This window comes from Siphateles boraxobius, unplaced genomic scaffold, assembly GCF_051911475.1.
Source record: "Siphateles boraxobius isolate OS27281-9 unplaced genomic scaffold, OSU_SipBor_1 30, whole genome shotgun sequence".
NCBI lineage: Eukaryota > Metazoa > Chordata > Actinopteri > Cypriniformes > Leuciscidae > Siphateles > Siphateles boraxobius.
Window position 1 is genome coordinate 13899017 of NW_027508920.1, and position 26400 is coordinate 13925416.

A 26400-nucleotide genomic window follows, 5' to 3' on the forward strand; every position below is an offset into this window, starting at 1 on the left:
TTAATGAAAATTATGTGGCAACATTATAAAAATCTAAATTTATTTGATGAAAAATACAGTAAAAACATTACATTTGTAAAATATTATAACAATGCAAAATTCTATTTTAAAATAACAAATGTAATATATTATTTGAACATATTTTTTATTATAATAATTTTTATTATACTAATAATAGTAATGTTTTCTTTCAAAAAAGAAAGAACGTGTTTGATCGGTATATATATATATATATATATATATACACACACACACACACACTCACCAAAAGGATTATTAGGAACACCATACTAATACTGTGTTTTTGACCCCCTTTCGCCTTCAGAACTGCCTTAATTCTACGTGGCATTGATTCAACAAGGTGCTGAAAGCATTCTTTAGAAATGTTGGCCCATATTGATAGGATAGCATCTTGCAGTTGATGGAGATTTGTGGAATGCACATCCAGGGCACGAAGCTCCCGTTCCACCACATCCCAAAGATGCGATATTGGTTTGAGATCTGGTGACTGTGGGGGCCATTTTAGTACAGTGAACTCATTGTCATGTTCAAGAAACCAATTTGAAATGATTGGAGCTTTGTGACATGGTGCATTATCCTGCTGGAAGTAGCCATCAGAGGATGGGTACATGGTGGCCATAAAGGGATGGACATGGTCAGAAACAATGCTCAGGTAGGCTGTGGCATTTAAATGATGCCCAATTGGCACTAAGGGGCCTAAAGTGTGCCAAGAAAACATCCCCCACACCATTACACCATCACCACCAGCCTGCACAGTGGTAACAAGGCATGATGGATCCATGTTCTCATTCTGTTTACGCCAAATTCTGACTCTACCATCTGAATGTCTCAACAGAAATCGAGACTCATCAGACCATGCAACATTTTTCCAGTCTTCAACTGTCCAATTTTGGTGAGCTCTTGCAAATTTTAGCCTCTTTTTCCTATTTGTAGTGGAGATGAGTGTTACCAGGTGGGGTCTTCTGCTGTTGTAGCCCATCCGCCTCGAGGTTGTGCGTGTCGTGGCTTCACAAATGCTTTGCTGCATACCTCGGTTGTAACGAGTGGTTATTTCAGTCAAAGTTGCTCTTCTATCAGCTTGAATCAGTCGGCCCATTCTCCTCTGACCTCTAGCATCAACAAGGCATTTTCGCCCACAAGACTGCCGCATACTGGATGTTTTTCCCTTTTCACACCATTCTTTGTAAACCCTAGAAATGGTTGTGCGTGAAAATCCCAGTAACTGAGCAGATTGTGAAATACTCAGACTGGCCCGTCTGGCACAAACAACCATGCCACGCTCAAAATTGCTTAAATCCCCTTTCTTTCCCATTCTGACATTCAGTTTGGAGTTCAGGAGATTGTCTTGACCAGGACCACACCCCTAAATGCATTGAAGCAACTAACATGTGATTGGTTGATTAGATAATTGCATTAATGAGAAATTGAACTGGTGTTCCTAATAATCCTTTAGGTGAGTGTGTATATATATATATATATATATATATATATATATATATATATATATATATATACATACATACATATACACATATATATAAAATGCACGCATTTTCTATTGACCACCGATTATTCCTGTAAATACAAAACTGTAATTGTCTTTCAATTAATTCTTCCTTCTGTAACAGATGCAAAGATCATCCACATATAAGGTGCAGAATATATTGGATCCAATCATATTAATAATGCCATTCATTTTAATACTGAAAAGAATGACCGAGAGTATGCTTCCCTGAGGAACTCCAAGGTCTTGTTTGGCTCAATTTGATAAAGTGTTTCCTATTTGGACTCTGCAATATCTACTAGCCAAAAAGTTGGAGATGAAGATGGGAAATCATCCACTAAAACCCATGTGATACAGGTATTTCAAAATACCATACATCCAAGTTGTATCGTATGCTTTTTCCAGATAAAAAAAAAAACTGCGACATTTTGTTCTTTTCTAATAAAACAATCTCAGATGTATGATTCTAATCTGACAGTTCATCCAAAGTGCTCTTTCCACGTCAAAAACCACACTTGTAGTCACTTTTTTGTTTCTTTAATAGCAGTATCCAGACAAGTATATGATTATTTGCAATCCTTTCCATGGTTTTACGAAGGCTACTGGTAAGAGAAATTGGCAGAGTGTTATTTGGATTAGTATGGTCTTTTCCTGGTTTAGGTATAAAAATTACTGTTGCTTCTTTCCAAGAAGATGGTATTTTACCAGACGACCAAATAAAATTGAAATTATCCAAAAGAAGGGATAATGTCATTGTTGCTTTGATCTTTAAAACTTTGCAGACCTTTTACATTAAGGTATTATTATAAAAAGCATAATGGGAAACTTTAAATCAGCTCAAGTGTTTTGATGGGGTCACTTGTATTTCCAAATAAATTCCTTTATGGAGCGCCTTTATTATATTTGTATATTTTTTTTGCTCATGTTTGATGCTCAACATCCCAGTATGCACACAGAATAGACCTCCTGGTAAATTTCTCTTTTTGTGAACTGTAGAAAAAATAATAATAATAATACAGGTCTGGAAACACATGAGGGTAAGAAAATGAATATTTTTTGGGTGAACTACCCCTTTAACAGCACAATATTAGACTGCAGCATGTGCTGCTGGTCTTTAACTGTGAAAAAAAATTCTTGAAGTAAGTTCTTGCAAACTATTTTAAAGTGTTAGCTTGAGGCAAAGTTTGGATTGATTTCCTTCCCAGCTACCCTGAATGTGTCACCTACCTGCAGTATTACCTTCAATGAAAAATGGTTTGTTTGTCCACAACTACAAGCTACATCTGTCTGATTGTAGATTGTTTACCTGCTGGTCGGTCTGCATTTTGCGTCCCACCACTCTGAAGGCGTTATTGCCTGGGTTGTGATAGATTTGGACCCTGCTGAAAGCCTGGGGGCCCGTGCCTGCTGGGACCCACTTCTTATTGCCATCATCGTAGATCATCACAGTGGCCCGCGCCTGACAGATACTTGACTCACTGTGCATATGAAAGAAAGAAAGAGAGAGAGAGAGATGACATTAAAAACATTTACAGCGTCACCGTTTTATATCAATAAAACTGCTTTTCAAACTGCGAGAAAGTGAAACAGAAAACAGGGGTTGGACACTGGGAAAAGGATGACAAACAGAGGGGGAAGAGAGACTGAGGCATAATGAACAAAGACACAAGTGTGGTTAAAATGTGCGAGGTAGGAGGAGAAGTCTGTCTGATCGAAACAAGCCCAACAAGTACCAACAATGGGGGCAGACAAAGAAAGGAAGTGCTCAACATTCCACTGCTCAGGAGAGAAAGCAGGTTCTAGAAACTTCAAACTGACCGTGTATCACATTCTCACACATTACATGCATGCATAAACAGAGCCTGTTCTTGAAGGAACAGTTCAAATGGAAATTCCAGGGCTCTACAATAAGGACTGCCCGATGGCCCGGAGCCACTGTTAAAGACGGTCTGGACAGTTGACGGAATTGTCACTGTCCCGATCGGGCCAGTACTGCATTTCATTTGCAAATGTTTAAGTTTTACAGTTTATGCATTCAAACGATATTAAAGTGCCCATATTATGCCATTTTAAAGGTTCCTAATTTCGTTTTGGAGGTCTCCTACAAAAGGTTTACATGCATCTAGGGATGGGACGGTATGAAAATTTCATATCACAATTATAGTGACCGAAATTATCGTGATTATCAATATTATCACGGTTTTGTTAAAACAAGATGAAACTGTTAAAAAAGAACTGATGCTCACACTGAAAACATTTCAACAAGTTTAATATTTGAGAATCAACAAACAACAAATAAAACAAGCAGCTCAATGCACTTTTTAAAGCAAGATTCTATTCTGCGGCATTTTGATTTTCTTCCTTATAATGACCGTCGTCAATAGCAACATATTATAACAGCGCACATCCATGTATCACAACGGACACGAGTTCTCATTTCATTCAAATACAACTTGTCACCTTGCGTCTCCGTTTTTGATTGTATTGAAAATGAAATCAGAGTTGATTTATTGTTTACAGAATTTGATAATATTGTTGTGATCATATTGTCTGGACGAGTTTTGTACGCTAAATGGATTTAACAGCTAAGAATAGAGAAATTAATCTCTATTCAATAATTATGTGGTAAAAAAAAATCGTACAATATACATTATTATCTCTTAAATGTCACTCTTAATAGTCTTGTTTGAACTTATTAGTTCGACTTTGGCTCAAAGCCACTTGCTGCGAACTTTTCTTAGCGAAAGCTTCAAGTTTATTTCAAGTGAGTGAGATAAAATATGTCAACTCAAAACAACATTTTGTGCCCAATTATTTCCCAGACGTAGTTTTAGTATTGAGATCAAAGTTAACTTGCCATGCGTTCACTACAACAGTGGATGATGGTCACACAAGACGACTCGGCAGATTGGAAGTGTTTACCTCTATCACTGCGACTTTTTTGTGCATGTTCTGCAGACAGAGTGACCATCCTCGATTAAGTTTCCCTCAGGATTTTTGTAAATGCCAAAATACGACCACACCTCAGATTTGGTCCTCTTAAAAGGCTGAAAAATCTCCCGAACACGGTCACTGCCTTCCGCCATTCCTTCTCGAATAAAAAAAAAAAAACAAAATTGCGCGCCTGTTGCTGGCTGGACAGGATTTATAGTGAGTTATTAAAATCGCGATAATCAAACACGGTTTTAATGATAATTGAATTCTAAACGATAATAATAACCGTCAGTACATTTTATCGTGGTTTATAGTGAAACCGGTAATCGTCCCATCCCTACATGCATCTAAGGTTAAAAATCAATTTAATTTTCTCATATTGCACATAACCTGCACATAACATTGCACATAACCTCATTTCTCAAAGAGTCTGATAACGACTTGTTTGAAGCATAGACCGTAAAAAAGAAGATTCAGTCACTTTAAACCTGATTGGTCAGACAGCCCAGTCTGTTGTGATTGGTCCACCACTTATAATGCTTGTCTGAAATGAAATGCCCATTCCTATATCTAAATTTCAGCTCTTCCTCAGCAATTGATAAAGTGATATGAACCGTGACATTGGTGTCGGGTTTACCGTATCAATTCCAGCACGAAACCTCCTTGATCATATTTTTGGAATGCATGTAAATTGAATTTAATTGAACAGAATCTTCTCAACATGTCAACAACACGAACCGAACTCTAAATCCAGGCCTCAGTTACAAGTACAGTGTTTGAGGGCGGGTAGAAGTAGACGTTGTTCATGGTCATCCAATGAACACCATAGATGTGCATTATGCAAAAAATTGTGTTACATTAGGGGCTTATAGAGAGCCTAAGTCCCTCCCCTTCCGGGGGACCACCATGGGACCTTATTTCGGAAAAATATTGTATGGTAGTCAATGCCGAGAGACAACAAATATTTGGATCCCGTTTGAACTGTGCCCTGAATTACACATATGATGTTTGTCAATTTAAAAGATACATTTTAAAGTCAAGAGAGTCGCAGTTTATGTAAAACTGTTGGGTATAAGACTGTGTAAATACGTAATTACAAAGACTACAAACCTAAAAGGCGCTCATGTGACGTCTTACCTTTTCTCTCAATGAATGAAGCTAACTTTACTGAAGCTAAAGTCTGTCACGTTAACGTTATAATCGCAACGTTACGCCGTCATGCCTGTGTGTTTTGTACCAGACTGCACACACACACGAGCTTGGTGACGTACATAGTGCGAGACGAGAGATGTAGTTCATTGAGTGATTTTCACATAAAACTAAATGTTACTCTTCTGTTTTATGACAAACTGTGACTTTCTTGACTTTCATAATTATCTTTTAAATTGACAAACATCATATGTGTAATTCAGGGCACAGTTCAGACGGAATAAAAAGATAAGTTGTCTCTCGCCATTGACTACCATACAAATTTTTTTCCGAAATAAGGTCCCATGAGCCGGAAGCAGAGGGGAGGGACTTAGGCTCTCTATACACAAAAGTTTTCATAGTTCCTAACTATTGGCAGAAGTACCTGATTTAAGACGTATTTGCACTGCAGGAACTAGGAATTATTTTAGTTACAGGAACGCCTTTTAGGGGGACAAAATTAGCTCCTATTTCAGAGTAGGGTCTAACCCAGCACAATAGGAACTACCAGTGACATAAGTGTATGTTGATTGGCCAAACACACGCCATATGAAACACCGGGAATTTATAAAAACTCCATGAACTAATTCCATTTAAATGGAAAACAATGATAGATGGACCGATAGCGAAGTCCAGGCATTTCTCAACCTTTATGTAGGGAGTTGTTAAATGCTGTGCTTAAATGACATCGCTGTCGACCGGCTTGCGTCACTTCTGAGAGCCTACTGGAAGTGTAAATGCAACCAGGAGAATTGCCCTGTGGGGACGGCGTGGCTAGTTAACAGGGTTCCAATAACTACGCCGTGTGAACGCCCCTATTGTAAGTGAAACTGGAATTGCTAATTACTTGTTTTGGCAGTTTTTAACAGAATTGATTCTTTTTTTCAAGGAGACAATGACATTATTTGTCATGCACTTTGATCTTTAAAACATCGCAAACCTTTTACATTCACAAACAGCTATATTACACACTACATGAAAGGTAATATTGGGAAAAACACATAATAGGTGCACTTTAAAAAGATTAAAGTGCAAAAAATGCGCTCATGGACTAGTTGATAGACTGCTTTCTGTGTGCTATAACTGAATAGCTTCTGTAGCTTTAATAAGAATTAATCCATATTTAGTTTATTAAGTGAAGACTTTGCAGTGTCATTTTGCATTTGATTACTATAGTATTCAGGTAAGAAAATCCAAAAAGACTAAAATTTAATACCGTTAGACTCACCTGAAAACCTTAAAGCACTATTTCATTTGCATGTTTGTTCTATTGCATGTATTTGTGCTATTGCTTGTAATTTGTTTGTTTGTACTTTCTTTTATTACTGACAGTGTACATGTCTTGGATAAAAAGTCATAATGTTTGAAACACTATATAATAGTTAGGTTAGTTGTTTTTGTTGTGAAATAAAAAATGGAATTGAGAATTATGAAATTTCACTGGTATCTAAACATTTTGTGTCATAAAATTATATATAAAAATACCAGGTTACATGGGACAAAAGCAACAACAAAAATTTTGACAGGGCAAGTAAAAATCTGGGACAGTAGAAAAAATGCTTAGCGTTCAGCCCTGAATTCTACTTCTATTTACTCAGTCAACAAAAGAGGAGAGATTTTGACTTAGAATTTAGAATAAGGATTTGGAACAACATGAGGATGAATACAAAAATGACAGTTTTGCCTGAACGAAACCATTTAGAATTCTGCTGACAGCGGATGGAAAAACACAGCTGGATTTGTCAGTCACAAATATATACAAATAAGGACAAGGATATCATCAGGCAAGGGTTGTGATGTCATACTGACATCATCTTACTCGTAGTGTGCGCATGTGGCGGCACATTTGTTCCTGAACTGTTTATAGTGTCTCTAGAGAAATAAATCGGACACAAACAGGCGGTTCAATTTCAAACTCAAATGCTGCCGCAGCACTGGCTCCATTTACACATTCGTCCATGCTTATTAAAGGGTTAGTTCACCCAAAAATGAAAATTATGTCAGTAATCCCTCACCCTCATGTTGTTCCAACCCCGTAAGACTTTTGTTCATCTTCGGAACGCAAATTAAGATATTTTTTAGAAAATCTGAGAGCTGTCAGACTCTTTCACAGGGTTCTATGTAATTTCATTCTGCCGGCCCAGTTAAAATAGTCCAAGTAACTACAGTGGCTCAACCTTAAGTTTATCAAGAGTCGAGAATACTTTTTGTGTGCAAAAAACAAACAAAAATAATTACTTTATTCAACTATTCATTTTCTTCAGTGTGGGCCTCTGATGCGAGTTCACCAGAGTGCCACGACACATGCGCGAGAACTGAGAAGATGACCCTCACGATCATTCGATGGGAAAGTGTGAAAGGTAAACCATTCATTTTGCGGCATTGTTAGGGCACTTTTACGTTTTCTCGTTGGTTTCTCACGATTCGGAGATCCAAGAAATGCACACTTTGGGGCCATTTTAAACACTACATCTGCATCATCTTCTCAGTTCTTGCGCGTGTGTCGTGGCACTCTCGTGAACTCACGTCAGAACTAAAACAGCTTTTATTGAAACCATGCTCCCAAAGCAACTCGTTTCAGATTTTGTCTCAGTATGACGTCATAGTGCGACGAAAAACCGTCTCTGCAGAACAGTGTTAATTTCGTTAAGGAAAACTATGAGGAAAAATGTCCGTTGACAACCTTTTTTTCCCTGACTAAGACAAGACGATGAGAGACGACACTCACGTCATTTAACGACAACACATGCAATATCGTTGACGATAAGAGATGAGACTGAAATGTGTTTAAAAAAAATTTAAAACTTGTTTTTGTCGAATAAAGGAGGAGACAACATATTACAGACTGTTTAAACGAGCGTTCATGCTTACGGTTGACAGATTTCAATTATTTAAACCCCAAGTCAGAGCTTTTCTGTTAAAAGAACACGTTTTCTACCTGGTCTTTTCAATAGTATCTGGCAACCATGCGCACGACTACATATAAAATAGCTACCAAAATTAAAGTCGGTAACTGCAGTTTGACTTAAAGTAATGACTAAAAGTTGAAAAAAAAAAGCAATGACATTGTCAACGAAAACTATGAAAGACAAAATGACTAAAATGTGACTGAGACCAATAAGCATTTTCGTCTGAAGATGAAAACTAAGACTAAATCAAAAATGAATGCCAAAATTAACAATGCTGCAGAAGATCAACGAATAATTCTACACCCACCAATCTGCCCATATAGTATGAGACAGACGCAAACACAGGACTACTCTAGCAACAAAATGATAAAAACGCCTTAAGGATTACAAGACATTTTTCAGTGCCCAGTATTTACATCCTTGTGACTATTTTTAGCAAACTTTCAGATCACGTCAGTAATGGGCCGTTTTTCACCGAGCGCAATGCTATGGTACAGTACAGTAGCCTTCGGTATGCAATTATTTACGTTTCCACTGTCAAAAGTTGTAAATTGTGCCAAAATGCCAAACAGTACCACTTTTTGGGTACCCGTTCGTTGGGGTACCTATCACAGTGGTACGGTACCTAAAGGGTGGAGCTAGACTCACTGCAGAATGTTGATTGGTTGAGAGGGAATCGTCACTTGGGCGCGCTACAATGGGAATTACAACATAAGAAGTGCCATTTTTCAATATACAGTTGAAATATAATACTACTGTTATTGTGTCACGAAATGTAGTTTTAAGAGTTTTTCAGGAGAGAATGTAGTTGTTTAAAGCTTAAATCTGTGGTTTATTTATAAAGATTCAAGAAAATTTGATCCAGGTTGTGAGATCCATTCTAGGCGATCACCGGGCTCTCGGCGCTCATGTACCCCGCCTGGAACAGCCTTTCCTCGGCTAGTCATTGTGACGTTTGCTGCTGACTCGGACGTCTATGTAGTGGTTAAACATGATTTCTATATACATTTTTGATTTATTATAAACATATAATTCGTCTTGTGTAGACCTAACGGGCGATCTTTGGTCTTGTGAATCTATAATTTGATCCCTGGCCAATCGTTTTGGCTGAGGGCTAAGTGAAGTTTTATTTAACTTTACCATTGCAAGGTTAGACTGGAGCGCTGACTTTGTATGTTTGTCTGAATTGTTTGCTTGCTTTCTTATTTGTATAGCTTCTTGTACATTTTACTTATACTTTTATAAATGGCTGTTATTGATAAAACTGAAATTTAACAAAAAGAGACTGGGCTGAGTTTGTCATTTTTAATTTTATAACAGTGAAGATCATCACTTTAATGTTGTTTACTGCAACATTGGTTTAGTACAAATGCACACATTGCCTGGACCATATTGCCTGGACGTTTAATATTTTAAAAAATTTAAACAAAAAAGAGGCAGGGTTGAGTTTTATACTTCTTTTTTATTATAAATAGGGTATGGTTTTGCATGCAGTGTATATAATCAATATGCGTTGCCTGAACCACATTTGTGTGGCTATAATGTTTAAGATTTCTTTAAATGAAAACAAAAAGAGGCAGAGTGGTGTTTTATAACGTAGTTCGTTTTATTGTTGCCTAAAATGTACATACAGAGATAACCGGAGTAGCAGAGCGAGTGGCGCTTTCAAAAACGCTGCTGTTCCATTTGCAGAATTACCGGATCTACACCAAACCCAAGTAAGGGTACTCTTGGCAGTGGAAACACAAGACGGATCAGGGTTTACCGTCCCGAATCGTACTGTACCGTCCCGTACCGCTCAGTGGAAACGAGCCATAAAACACAGTTTGTGTTCGCTTTTGTGACAGTTCAACGCAGGCTTTTCAGAGACAGAAAATTATGATGCAGTGATAACTATTTTGGCTCTGACAGTGTTGCAACACACAAGTGTGAGTAACAGTATTTTTACCATGAGTCACTATTGTTTTGTCAGTAACAGATGGTTTGGTATCTACTCACTTTACTGAAAATTTGAATGATGAATACAAGTATGACAAACGAAACATTTATTCATAATTTGTTTACATAAAACACTAAGCTATCCTTTTAAACTATACATTTAGTTCCTCCAAGTACTTAAACTTTATTTGCAACCAAGACATATAAAGCACATGTAATATGCATAAACGTTTCACAGTTGGCGAATGTTTTTAACTATGTTTTGAGACAAACACCTTTCTGTAGCGTCTTTGTTTAAACACTATTATAATGTAATAATTACCACACAAATACAGAAGGAATAAATATAAATAAAGATGATTGATTAGCACACTGTCGTAGATTGGAGTATCCTTAGTATTTGAGGTGTAGGATTGTTGTCTTCCGATTTGGGATCAGACTCTGGCTCAAACATGTATGCCTGCCATTTTTCAGCATTGGAAAGTTTCAGAACAATTCCACACCAGTAATGGCAGGGACGTTGAAATGTATTTTAACATGCAAAACTGATACCCTATCATAGCAGTGGGCGATTATTTCCAAGTCTTGAATGTGGCACGCCTATCAGAACCAAGTGTTTTAAAGAGTGTCAAATGAGAGGGTTTTAAGGAGAGGGTTTGTGATGTAAAAATCTTGCTTACATAATAAGTGGACCTCAAAGAACATTATAAAACTTTTGTTTAATGCTTTTGTGTCCCCTTTAAGATTGTTGCCACTCCTCTGTACATTTTATGTACCCTAAGTATACAAAATAAAATAATACTCTATCACCATCTAAATTATTTGACAAAATTATAGCTTGCCTAAAAAAAAAATGTTCACATTTATTTGACACTGCTGTCTAATTGAAGACAATAATAATAATATTTGATAATATTGGATAAAAAGTTTATTATGGGCAAAACTGAGTGACATTTATTGACTTAATAATAATTATAATAATTATATTAATAATAATAAAAACAATTAGTAATTTCTGGGGGGGGGGGGGATCTAATTATTTTCACACAATTTAAAATGCTTCACTATGTGTTTATATTATCATACATTAAAAATATATATTTTTTAAGATCTGGGTTCTGGGACAAGGGTAACAAAATAGAATCTATTTATAATAGGCATTTAAAACTAGAAAGAAAAATATATGAAGCCATTCTAAAAAAAACATATCTTCAACATTCTCTCCCCCCTCATTTCCTCCAAACTGTGATATAATCTCCTCTTCCTGTGACATCACACTGAGGCCACAGCCCACTTCCTTCTCCAAGAAATGCCAAATAAGGACTGAATATATGGTCTGCCAAGTGCATGTATGCAGACACACTTCAAGCCCAGATGTTGATTACTACTGGAGGAGGGAGCTTTGGTTAACCAGATTGAAGGAAAGACGAGATAAAAGAAATCACAGAGGAGATAAAGAGGATGAGGGAGATCAGGATGAACTTGGCTCAGACTCTACAGACAGCCATACTGTTATGGGAAATACATAAATTTTTAATATGGGAAGGCCGAGCTAGAACTAGGAACGAAACAGTGTGTACAGTGAATTATTAATGACGAGGAAGACACACTCTGTACGTAAACAATTGCCTTCATTAACAGATGCAAATGCAAACTGCTCATCAAGCGTTCACGACAGTGACTATTCGTTAAGGCACTTTGAAACAGATGAAATATATTTAGAATTAATATATATAATAAATTGTATTGTAATAGATATTGTTTAATTTCATCAGTATTGGCCAATATAGGATGTTTAATTGTTTCTGCAGTTTTGACTGATAACCATGGGTGCCAGTTTAGGGTGGCAACATATTGTTCATCCTGAGTTTTAAAGGGTAAATTACTTCAAGTGAAGCTGGACCTTTTTTCGGAAACAAGATGGAGCAAAGCAAGTCCCAAGGCAAACATAGAAACAATTCAATATCAAACCTCTTTATCATCCAGAAAGATTAACTGGCCATGTCCAATATTTGCCCATGTTGTTTTAGTTATGCTTTTAGTAATATCCTTTATGCAAAGTTTGAGACTGTTGCTCTATATATATCGATATCGGCAATTCAAAACAACATACCAGGCCGTCACAACTTTAAAAATACACTACTCCTACGCATCATGAAAAAATGGCCCTAGTAATGAAGGAGTTAACAGGAAACTGCTGAGCACGGCTGAAGAAATGTCTGTATAAGGCTGTTCAGACAGCTGCCCTTGAACACTAACAAGTAGAGTCAAGCCCACTAATCGGTCTCAAACTCTCCCTCCCTCCCTCCTTTCTCCTTTACCATCTCAAATATGTTCTGTTCCCCTCCACTCAGCTGGTTCTCCATCTCACCAATGACACAAAGGCAGAAGTTAAGGGCTAAATGGTGACTCACTGAGGATAAAACACGCAGGCTGGCAGATGGGTTTTTGGACAAAAGAAGAAAAGAATGTGAACTCAAGGGACCTGTGGGATTTTGAAGGGTCTTTCTCTCAGCAGAGTGTGTCATGCTTTATAGCCGTTTAGATCAGCTGTCAAGTCTTGCTTACACTGTTTTAACTCTGTGTGGGTTTTAAGTAAATTTCAATAAATGCTCCCACTCAAGACATCATCTGGTCAAACAATTATGGAATGGTAGAACTAGAATTTACAGCTTTTGATGATATATAAGAGGAGGCATGAAAATAACCTACTGGCAAAGTCTTCAGGGAAATTAATGGACAAATAACAAACATTTTTAAATCATTCAATATTAACTATATTGCTTAATTTTTATTAGCAAAAACTATATTTGCCATAAATAAATAGATTTCTACCAAATACTCGAAGGTGAGGAGGATTCATCCGTCTACATTAAAAATGGATTTATTGGAAATATTTTGAAGTTGAAAGAAGAAACTGTTTTCATGATCGACCACTGCTGTCTTTTCCAAGTACTCATTTTTGGATACTTGTCCTTTCCATGGTTGAAATTCTAAGGTCACTGGTTCAAGCCCATTACTGGAAGAATTATGTTGAGCAAGACAACCAACACCACCATATCAGAATGATTAACATATGAGAACCATGGCATTTACAAGCTATTTACAAGAAATAGCCTATATGACAATCGCATTGCACATCCAAAGAAACAAGGTCCTACTGTGGTAATGTTAAAAAAAAAATGGTAGTAACATGGAACTTTTAGATGTCAGATTATGACAACATAAGTTGCATTAAAAACATCACATATCTGGAGCTTGCAAAACAAAGATATTTTTTGTTAGATGGTACCATGTGTGATTCCTTTGTCAGAACCAAAATAAACGAATTAAAAACCAATTTTAATAATGACAATACAGTTTAATTGGTCATTTAAAACTGAACTTTAAATGAAAGTCTGTGATGCCCGTCAAAGACTGAGATGAGACAAAGCTAAAGAGCTACTTGCTTTGCTCTAATGTCTCTCTTTTCTCACAAGTCTCAGCTTGTTGTTTGAAGTGCTGCTACAGCTTTTAAAGTTTTTCTCTGTAAGCAGAACTGAATCAGGCAAGAGAAGTTACCTTAACAGTAAAAAGCAAAACAACCCAAGCACAATTCTAAGCGGCTTTTTCATTCCTTAAATAAAAATGCCATTGTATGAATCACTCATTGAAAGCCTGAGTACACTTCATTTTCCACGTTCTGCTCTGTTTTGCGCACAGAGCGCGCGAGTCTTTCAAAGTATGCTCCTTTGGCCGTGAGCGCGGGAAGACGCGTTCGGCGCGTGGGCACTGTCTAGTGGATTTTGTTTGTTTGGATTTTTGGGCTGCACGCAGGACTGCTGAAGTATACTTTGGGCTTTACTGTTGATTAATGTAAGAAAAGATAGAGGGATTGGGTTTTAATTAATGGGAGTTTAGTAGCCCTGTTCTACTGAACGAATCATCCTTGGTCTTTATTATCATAGTCTGGTTCTCACCACACAGTTTTTGTTGCCCTGTTTCCACCTGGTTTTAAATGTGTCTACTGTGACCACTTCTGTTCAGATTTCATCACAACAAACCCCTCTTATTTTCTCACATTCTACATCACTTTTGCAGAAGTGCGAGTACTACACACAAATATTATTGACTGAACGAATCCATGTTAACTGGACCACGGGCGAATGAAAAGGATTAAGAAAGCAGCTGCCATTTCAACCATAAACTGTGTATTTAGCACAAAAGCAAAGTTTGTATTGCTTGTTTCTTGTCCTACAAAGATTACGTATTAGGTCAGTATTTGGAGAGTAGGCAGTCTTCTGTGTCCGTTTAACCCCATTCGACCAAATGAGCATCTATACTATGAAAGCAATTCGGATGAATGCGTTATCCACTACCTCTAAGCGGTCAAAAGTGGACAAGCTCAAACACTTTTGACCCTGTTTACACCTGTATTTAGTGTTGTTCACTTTTTATCAGATTGACAAAAATGTATCCTAATACCAGGCATAAACAGGACCAGAGTTGCCATGTCTCGGTCAAAAGAGATTTCTGAGGACCGATGAAAAAAGTTGATGATGCTCTACCAGGCTAGACCGTTACAAACACTTTTCATAGGTCCATGAGGTCCATAGGTGCTCCATTTAATAGTGATTATCCAACAAAAACACTCCAATAGCAAGATGTTTAAAAGAAATCCAGGGTAACATCTAATGATGCACCGATCGATCGACCAGAATCCGCAGATTTTCCACATGATTGGCCCGTTTTGTTGCCAGTGAAACAGGCAATAACATCGGCTGCACGTTCTCACTCTCTTCTCTCCGATGGCGAAGTGGGACACACCCGCCTCCTCTCACTCACTCGTCTCATCGGTAAAAAGTGCTTGTATTGCGCAGTTTTACTAATTCCTGCAGGTTTCACCCTCACACCAAAAGCACGCGCAACACTGATCTATATAAGTGCCGTGCACAAGCCGCCTCTCGAACAGCTTGGGAGTCGCAAGTACCAAAATGAGTGGCGTACCTTAAACGGTTAAATACACACAAAATTATGTTAAAATACCCGTCTTGGTGAGTATTCAGTTAAACAGTCAGTTTGGAAATCGAATTAGTTGAGAAAGATAACGCAAGTTGTGTAACAGTAAATTGTATCCGTGCATAAAGCTCTTAAAGTGACAGTAGTCTAATTTTCCTGCTGTTGTCTGTCATGTCAATTATAGAACAAAAGACATAGAAAATCAATATCTGCTCTTAACTGAATAACTTTTGCAACTAATTTCATTAATCTGTATTTAATTTTTTCAATGAAGACTATCCAGTATTGTTTTACACTTTATTACTTGAATTTCTGTAATATTTCTTAACTAAATATACTGTATATCCACTGGAAAAAATTGAAGCCGTGTTTATATCATCTCATTTATTCTATTGCATTTATTTATTTTTTGCTGTCGTTTAAATTTGTCTATTGGTTTTTATTTTATTACTGTCTTTTAACTTAAAAATTTTGCATTGAAAAAATTATTGGCTAATCCCTGATGATGCAGGATCCAAATCCATGGCAGGATAGCAAGGAGCAAGTCACTGCAAACACTGCATTCAGAAATAATGGGAACGTGGGTTTTGTAGGTGGTTAAAGCAGAAGAATGCCATGTTTTGGGAAGGCCTAGTCAAATTCCTGATATGACCCAATAAAAACTTTGTGGAAGGGCCTGAAGAAAGCAGTTCATCCTAGAAAGCCAACCTACAGTTTCCCACAGATACTAGAAGCATTTGGTTGTTTTACATAGACATGTATTTTTGGTTCATTTTGATTAAGTGAAAATATACAACATAAATTTAGATCTCTGTGAAGATGAAAATTTGGATAAAGATCTCAAATGTACTGTAGGTCATAGCCTACTAATGCCAAAAAAATTCTTAAGAGGAAATTAAAATTCTGTCTTTACTTAGGTTTCATATCGTTCCAAACCAGTATGACTTGGAATACACACAAAAAATATATATTTTAAAAAAATGTTTCAGTGTTTTTTGTCTATTTAATGAAACTCAGGGGGGTCCAATGTTGTTTGGACCACAATGTTCTTGAAAATATCTGCATGTTCTACAGAGGAACGTAAGCTATAGAGGTTTGGAACAACATGAGGGTGAGAAAATAACTCAAGTTACATTTTGGGGTGGACTATCTCTTTAAAGGCTCACAAGTTTTCTACCAAGACCGAATATTCCCCATATTATAAAAGTGAATGGGGACTGGTGCTGTCAAACTCCAAAACAACAAATCAAGCACCATGATAGTAGTTCAATATAACTTGTTAAATAAGGTTGGGCGGCATGACGATATATCATGGCGAAGACTTACATAACGTGCAATTCGAAATAAATTTTGCTATATCATTTATATTGCGGCATGTTAGAGAGAGAAAAACATTGATGAAGGAGCAAATAAAGAGCGGGACATCTTTTCTAAAAAAGCTACACAAAGCAGAAAAGAGAACAATTTTGTACTCAAAATTTTGCTTTTTTTTTTTGCAATAGAACTTGGGTGCTGTCTTTACCTAAAAAAAAAAACCTGACTCATTACTCTTGACTGAATCACTTCTTTAGTTTAATGAAGACAATGGACTGTTTTATTTTATATTTGATTATTTAATTTCTGTACCTGAATACTAGACCTTGGCTATCTTTGTTCTTTAATATTTTATGTCTTGTTTCTTGTAATTAGTTTTCTTTGCTGTTATTTTTACTGACTTTTAATTTTGATATCATAACCTAATTTCCTGCAAAAAATTTGCACGTTAACATTTGAAGCCGTCAAATTCAATCTTTAACCATTAGATGTATCATATTAGATTTGATTAACATTGATTTGAACATCAAACATTATTAATATTGTATAAACATATTGTATGGAAAACAGAGGCCAGGACATTCTTCAAAATAGATGTTATGTTCCACAGAAGAAAGTCATACATGTATGGAGTGATAAGAGACTGAGTAACTGATGACAATTGTAATTTATAAGTGGCCTATCCCTTTAAAACACTGCTTCCTCAAAATGCAGCGAAAGCTCTTTGAAGCAGTGACAGAACAAACACATTCCTCCTCCTCCACGTCCCTTGCTGGCACTCCGCATGGCCATATTTGGCCAATCAAACACAGCAATAGGTTTTTCCTCTTAAATCCTTTACAGGTTGGTGCACATCCCCCCCTGACAGCTATTTGTCCTGGGAGAGCCCCCTTTCACGGGGAAGGGGAAGTCAAGATGAGGCAGCCAATCATTCCGCTCCCTGTTGTCCTAACATGCTCATCTGTAATACTCCAGGGGAGCCTGTAGTTAATATCAAAGTAGACTCAGTTAAAGAACCAAAAAGGCAAATGTAATATTAACTCTAGGAATTTAATAACGCAGCAAATGCGATTCATTACTGGAGATCTGTTGGGGATGAATCGTCTGGTCTGGACATGCTGATCTGCAACAGAACGGCAAGAGGCACGGCCAACACTGGGGTCAGGCACCAGGCATCCCAGGACACCGGACCAATTTATCTCAGGCTGTCCATATGACTGCCGCACTTAATCTCATCTAAAATGAGAACACTTGTATTGTAGACTAAACAATGATTCTCATTCAAATAAGGCCTTGTTTACACCTGGTATTAAGAAGAGTTTTTGTCAATCCGATCTCAGGTAGACGACGCTTAATACTTTGAGTCGTCCACTTTCGACCACTTCCAGAGGTAGTCGAAAACGCATTCGATTTCGTAGTGTAGAAGCTCATGTGGTAAAATGCATTCAAACAGCCACAAAAGACTGCCTACTCTCTTCCTTTTGACCTAATGTGTAATCATTATGGGAAGCACGGTGGTCAGACAGGATTTAAACTTTGTCGACTGAAGACAAAGTTTGGATAGTAGACAAAAACGTACCAAGCACAATGTTCTCTCAGCATTCCTGATTTCTTACACACACTTTCAGTGTGGACTTGTGGCTATCAGACCAGAAACAAAAGCTGCTCTACATAATTTTTTTCTGTCACCACATTTAGCATTAATATGTAAATTGCGCAAGAAGCCCATACATTTACCCACACATAGACCCCTCCCCTCGAAGAAATCAGAGCAGAAGTGGTCGAAACTAAACTAAACTACACTACACTACACTAAACTCAACGTTAGTTGATGAAAATTTTTAATTAATTGGTTAGTCGCAGAAAAAGAAAATCCACAGGAAGTGGCGAAGTCATGAAGTCCATGATCATTAACACAGCTGGTCCATGTGGAAATTACAGTATTTCGGGCAAGTAAATCAAATGTTCACCTATCATCGACCTCAAATATGGCTTATCATTTGAAACACGCGAGTAGTAGCCTAATGTTGGCAACTTTACATGGCCGCTCGCTCTAATGTTAACCTATATAAATGCGAGTTATTATTTGTCACATAACATACGTGTTCATGCAGAAATCACTTCCACATTTTCCTGATAACAGCGAAAATAACTTAAAATACAAAATTTTGGTCAGATAAGAGTAATACATTATTTGAAATAGTAAAGGGTCTACTTTATTTGTCTAGTCTTGGAAATCACAATTTTAATTTAAAACATATGATGTCTAGGTTTCCATATCCAGGGCAGCCTTGTGATGGAAGTGATGCCACACAGATCAACATTTTTGTAGTGATAATATAGTCCTATTGAATTTCTTAGCATCTGTCTAGACCAGGGGTCACCAACCCTGCTCCTGGAGAGCTACTGTCCTGCAGATTTTAGCTCCAACCCCAATCAAACACACCTGGACCAGCTAATCAAGCTGTTCAGGGTTACTTGATAATTACATGCATGTGTGTAGGAACAGGGTTGGAACTGAAGTCTGCAGGACAGTAGCTCTCCAGGAGCAGGGTTGGTGATCCCTGGTCTAGACACTCAGAGACATGAGATCTATGCTAATAAAGACTAAATCACAGACTCCTTTACCACCAAGTCCATTAAACTCCATTACAGTCTCACAGTCTCTCTCTCTCTCTCTCTCTCTCTCTGAATACAGAGTGTGTGTTTAAAACAGTTGTTCTCTGCAGAACAGCTGGTTGTTATGACATCACCACCTGTGCAAGTGGGTATCAGTGTTGTGTTGTCTGGATTCATGTGCTGAAAAAAATATTCTTCAAAACAAATAAGTGTAATATGACGGCTAAAACAGAATTAAGGGCTATTGTTTGTGTAAAAAAACACTCAGGGCCTACAACAACTTCCTGCTGTTAAGGAACATATCAATACAAGCCACACCAGACCCCAGTGAATAAATTTGACTGTTTTAATCGGGAGCTTTGTTGGCACCATGAGGCATCAGCTTTCATGTTCAGCTGTTCAGTAGATTTAAGAGTCGGTTGGTTTCCTGGATGTCTCTATGTAAATCCGGCTCTAACGTTTTTTGTTTTTTTTGCTATTCCCTGAGCAACACATTTCCTTAATAAGAGGGGTTAGATTTACATGCATTAAAATTTAAACTATGACATCTAAAATGTGCCACAAATAACTTTTAAGTTAAATTTCCCCCCTTAAAAATATCAATCTCCTCTCACAATGATTTAAGCTGATGCGTCAACTAACCTATTAAAAGTACTGTGAATACAGAATACAGTACTGTGAAAAAGTCTTAGTATTTTCACAAATAAAATGGTTAAGTCAGTTATTTATATCTTTTGCTGTAGTGTGTCATGGGACATATCAGTTTACATTTCCAAACATTCTTTTTGCCATTAATTGTAAATATCCAGTGAGATTTATGTATGCACAAGGAGTCTGACAACAGCCATCATGCTCCACATGGAGATCTGATCTCACCATCATCGAGTCTGTCTGTGATTACATGAAGAAACAGAAAAAACAGAGACTAAATCCAGAAAAACTATGTAACGCCTCCAAGATCCTTGAATAAACCTATCAGCAAAGCTACTTGAAAAACTATGCGCAAGTGAATCTAGGACAAAAGCTGTTTTAAACGCAAAACTATTACTAAATAAAAATATATTAAGCAATATAAGCAGCATTATTGTGGTCAGTCATATTTAACTGTAAAATAAAATCCAGTATTTAAGAAAAAATAATAATATAATAAATATAGCTGGAAGCAACAATTTAAAGGGGAACTTGGCAACTATTTCACCTGTTCTGCTGAGAATGGTGACTTTCCTCGCTCCCCCCAACGTTCCCAGGTGGAAAACCAATCTTGCAACATGAGGATTAACGTCCCGGTAAGTTGGAAATAGGAAGTCTCGTGAGAAGCGAGAACGAGCGAGAAATACGAACTGCTTTACGGCAATTAGACAAACACACACGCCGCCCTCAATGTGTATGATGTATTCCCCACCTCGGTAGACATAGCTCCACACAATAAAGTTGGCCGGCTCCGATAATAACAAATGCACATGAGCAGCGGTAGAAAGGGGGAGGAGGGGCCGCAAGTGAGTTTTTTTATGACAGTGTTGTGAAATAAACGCCCCACAGCTGTAGGGGGAGCTCGTTGAGAAAATATGCGACAACAAAAGTGAAAATCAGCGAAGAAATGGCTAGAGTTGCCGAGTTCCCTTTTAAGGGGTCACGTACAAAAAGGCACGAGTAATGCAAGCATGGCACGGAGCATCAGACCAACTGCAACAATGCACAATTAAAGACATTTTAGATTATTTTAATCAAAATGGCTGAAAAGTCTTAAGTAGAATCACTGGTAATATAATTTAATTGTTTATCACTTTTGACCAGGTGTGTCCAAAATTGATGAGGTGTGAAGTGGGGTGACAGAAGCCGAGTTTCCATTACCCTTCAAATTGCGCAAATTGAAACTGTGAATTGAAAATACACCCAATAGAAACATAAATTTAGCTAAAACACCCATATAATCGCAAAAAAGTTTTTACACTCGCATGAGGTGATTTTTCAGCATTTACAGGTCACCCGGTCTATGTAAAATTTGATCATTCTTTAAAGATGACGTGGTATGCTTGGACAGAAGACGAAACATTTGAGTTCTTTATTAAATTCATAAAAGACAAAAGTATTAAGGGAATACTGGATTCTAAACAACAAAGAAATGCCACAATTTATCAAAACCTTGAAGCAGATAGGACGGAGAAACACATCATATGCGGCCGCTCCCAAGTATAAGGGGCTTTCCTTGCCATTAATGCTTGGATAAAGTGCCAATGTCTCCTTCGATTAAAAATAATGGATAGTGCAGTGCTCTATACGTAGGCTACATGTAAACCTACCAACATCCATTGCTATGATTTTTGGAATGACTTATCGCGAGGGGAAAAAATTACGTTTTAGTCGCATAACATTGGTTAATGGAAATGCCCTCATTTTGCAATAGTTTTTTATCGAGTTGTAGAGTTGTTTTTGGCATCATGCCATCAAAAATGTTGCTTCATTAAACAATATCGGTTTGGTATATCAACACAACAACATAACTTTTTTTTCACTTGAATCTGGCATCATAATTGGTATCACTGTTCTTGTTATGACTCACGGAATCTATCGGTTTCAATAAAATATGCAAAATAAATCAAAAGCTATTAGCATTTTTTTAAATTTCATTATAATTTTCATTACTTTTCTCTGCCCTAAAATTTGAGTACCTTCAAGGCATCATGCCAAAGACACATACTGAGTTTCATATTAAACTGAGTTTTATTTAAAAAAAAAAAAAAACATTTTACAACAAAATGCTAAAACCGAAAATGACGTCATAGGGTGCATTCGAATCGCTTTACTGTGATAACAGGAAAATGATTCAATGATGCAAACAGTTCATTTCATCTGTACAGCGGCTTTAAAAGAAAATAGAGTCATTGTTCAGCTTAAGTCAGTTCAGTGTTGATTCAGTTCCGCTGTAATGATCTTAGTTTCAGTTATTAAATTTGTTAATTTAAACTAAAGCAGTTCTGCAGAAAAACAGTAATGTCATCATCATTGTCAGTTCAGTTCTCATCAAATAGTGTCAGTGCAGTCAAATCAATAATATAGTTGAATATGAATATCAGATTCACGCCAGTATGGGGACGACGAAACTAGTCATAGGTCTGTGCAGAGAACTTGTCCGGTTCTTGTGCCTTTGCTTGATCCAAATTTACCATTAACACTTCAGACTGACCTCTTTCTGTGTGCCAAATTTCATAACTTTCCTGCAAGCGGTTTTATAGGTGGAAAACTGCAGGGAGTCCTTAAAGCTTCTCTTTTGTTGACAAAAGGGCTTCCTATTACAAGTTTGTAAAGATGGAGAATAGTTATTTTTTACTTTTATTTTTACACCCACAAATGTTTCAGAAAGAATGAAATGGATGGATTTTGCCAGCATATAAATCTAGTGGATTCTGTAAGCAACTTGTGGCAATGCATGCACCTAATCTTGTCCAAGGGCTGTTTCACCAGCCATTCAAAAGCAATAAATCCGGATAATGAACCAATCAGCAACTGGCGAGGGCGTGACAGAGCCTCTGTAAGGAGGCCAGAGGCCCAGCTAAGCAGTGTGACTCTGGCCGAGTGCCAGGATCCTGTGAGAACAGAGGCCAATGAATTGGAGCAAATACACACGCCACAGGGTGCAGGGCGACCCCTACTACTGATCTAACGTGTTAAATAGTTTTCAAAGGACCTCTGAGACATCATATTACATTTGAATACAGAAAGAGAAGTGAGATTCTTATGGGGGACTTTTTTAGTAATATTATTTTTAAATTAACGTATTAACGCAAGTCTTTCAAGGATTTCCACAATTGCACAAATCCAAAACGGGTTCTCCACAGTTACTGTAAGAGCGTAACAGTGACAGCCCACTTTTTGCAAAGCCTTAGTTACAGAAGTATTTTTCATATAGATATAAAAAACAAACAAACAAAACAGTACCATACACAAAACCAACCAGCTCTGAGATTAATTATAACATTCTATTCAAAGCACAAAAAAGTACAATACTGTGAACTTAAATTACATTATCAAATCAGAAATTATGATAAAAATATTTTTTTAAATAGAATTACATTTTATTTATATTATATTATGATAGTATTATTTTTATGTTTATATGAATAAAAATATACAACTATTACCAAATAAATAGTCATATTTATATAGTATATGAGGAGACTTTATTTGACTGTAATCTTTTGACTGTTAGCCTTCTCTTTTGTATCATGGGTTGTGTAGTTCTTTACCAAAAATCAGACATGCATTTATAATAAATTAAATTTTGGCTTCTGCAGAATAATCAACTCTGAACAGCCCAAATTTTAGGTCTGTCTTAATTGGCTTTGTTAATAGCAAAAAGCAATTCCTTATAGGAGAAAAGGAATTACATTTCTACATCCAGAACATAACTGTTGCTTTCTATTGAGCCCTTACAAAGGACTCAATATAAATAGCTCAGTTGTTACAAGCAGCATTGATGTAAATAAGCCATACATTCAAACATTTCATATTTTTTCTAAACGTGCAGTGATTGCTATAAGCATTGAGATTTGCATGTCAAGATCTGACTTCGTCTTATTCAAGGCAGATATTTTTCATATATGTTAAGCCATTTCAATATGTAAAGGCTCAGATCAATACGCATTTGAGCTTTCAATGGCTGTGGGTGATTCATGGTTAGCATAAAGGCTGCAAATCGAAATATTTATGATGGGCCAGCACCATAAAAAATACCAAAGAGAATCAAGACATGTTGAGGCAAGAAAGGCTGTAATCACACAACCAAGTGTGCTTCATGACGAACAACACTTGAAATGAAACGGCCATTTATGGTTTTGCTCATAACACAAGACTTGTGTATGATGATACACAAGTGGTGTATGAAGGGTGTATGAAGGCAAGTCCTCAACATAAAGAATAATTAATAACGATCCATTGAATTATTGAAAATTACTGAATACTGCGCATAAGGCTCTCCACAGTGTTAGGCAGTAGTTTCTCTACAAATAGCAAAGCCATTACTTAGTAACTACTTCAAAAATAGCAGTGTTACCTCACTACTAAGAAATGTAAAGCCATTTATTACTTGAGTAATGTCTTCTGGTTCCTCTATGGTAGGCTGCAAGGCTCTTAATTTGGAGATGTAATATGTAATGTGGTCCAGATTTGTAATGCAGTTGAGAACTATTTTTCAACAGATGCACAATCACAAAATGAAATAATCAACACTTCAGGATGTCTGTTAGCCAATCAGAATCAAGCATTCAACATCACTGCGGTACAAGTCCTTTACGTTTGTCCTAAGATCTTTTCTTGGCAGCAACTATTTCCTGCAAATGTTTTTCAACAAGGATTTACATTCAGTGATGTCCACTAAGGGTTGATGGAGAGTAGAGTTGGGCGGTATTTCGGTAATATCGTATACCGCGGGGTCTTAAAATAGCAACGGTATCAGTTTCAATACCGTCATTACCGGCACTTATATATATAATAAATAAATATAATTTATTCAATGCCTAAAAATGCTTATGTAGTTGCCATCAAGTGACAGTGTGGAGGAGAGAGAGAGAGAGAGAGTGAGAAGGGAGAGGCGGTAAATACTGACATAGGCAATTTGTAAATGTTGCAATAAAAAAGGTGACCGCGAGAGATGGAAACACCTCTAGTCTAACCTAATGTCGCATCTCCGAAACAACCACCCACTCACTGCTGCGAGGATGCATTTTGCCCCGAGTTCATTAAATAAGCGCATTCGTTTATATTTGTTAAAATATTATAATGTTTTTTTTTTACGTTGATAATGAAAACTGAACAGCACGAGTAGGATGGGATGCATCGGGAGTCAGACATTGACCACTTAATTAAGTTTCATTTTGTAAAAGGCCTTTCTTTAAAGTGAATTTCGTTTTGTATAAATTGTATCCTAATTTTATTTAATTTTTTTTTATCAACCAATAATAAATAAGAATCAAATATAGCAGACAACATAATCATGACATGATCGTTGCTGGCGCGCCGCGGTCACTTGCATTGAAATCTCATCATAAATTAACCGAAACTCAGTGTATGTCTCACAGACATGACAGATATCTAAATAAAGCTTGAAATTTCATTTAACGAAACAATTCAAAACGAAAAGAAATAGGCCACTCGCTGATTATTTAATCCATGATGTGCATTTCTCTCTATGCGCGTTCATACGGAAATGGCGATCATCAAATTAAACGAAACTATTCCAAACGAAAAGAAATAGGCTAGCCTACTCTCTGATTATTTAATCCATGATGTGCATTTCTCTCTATCGTTCACTATGGAGATGGCGATTCGTCAATTTCTTTAAACGAAACAATTCAAAAGGAAAAGAAATATAGGCAGCATACTCTCTGATTATCCAGGATGTGCATTTCTCTCTATACGCGCGTTCACCACGGAGATATCAATCGTCAATTTCTTTAAACGAAACAATTCAAAACGAAAAGAAAAAGACTAGCCTATACCTTCTGATTATGTAATCCATGATTTGCATTTCTCTCTTTATATGCGCGTTCACTACGGAGATGGCGATCGTCAACTTAATCTTTGCAGCACTGACAGAAAAGTTGTATTAATAAAAATCAATGGACGCGTGTCACCGGATTTACAAATGCACTTCTTGCTTATGTCATACTTTTTAATTAGTCACGGTAATACCGTATACCCCGGTAAAATAGGGAGGAGGTTTGACGGTATCAAAATTTGGATACCGCCCAAGCCTAATGGAGAGACCAAATTATATACAGTATTTGACCACCTGACCTCTCCCCACAAGCCATAGCTCTAGATATGAGAGAAGAGAAAATAACTTTAAACATTAGCTCATTTCTGTCAGTGTATCATCCATCTATTATTACCAGCCGAAGTTTGCCAGTTAAACATGCACTCTACTTTTCTCTGTCAACCATAAACTGATATAAACTAAATTTGATAAGCTATGTTTTT

The 26400-nt window shown here is 36.9% G+C and overlaps 1 protein-coding gene across 4 annotated transcripts in view; it reads right to left on the bottom strand.

Moving 5' to 3' along the window:
- The window catches only part of vaspb (vasodilator stimulated phosphoprotein b), a 55400-nt gene that overhangs the window by 20740 nt on the left and 8260 nt on the right, over positions 1–26400 (bottom strand). For 2 of the 4 annotated variants that reach the window (XM_077248275.1, XM_077248277.1), the window contains exon 2: positions 2832–3003. In XM_077248275.1, coding sequence (XP_077104390.1) covers positions 2832–3003 — 172 coding nt within the window. Of the gene's footprint in view, positions 1–2831; positions 3012–26400 lie in introns of those variants that run through there. The other 2 variants (XM_077248276.1, XM_077248274.1) reach the window with 1 other exon arrangement.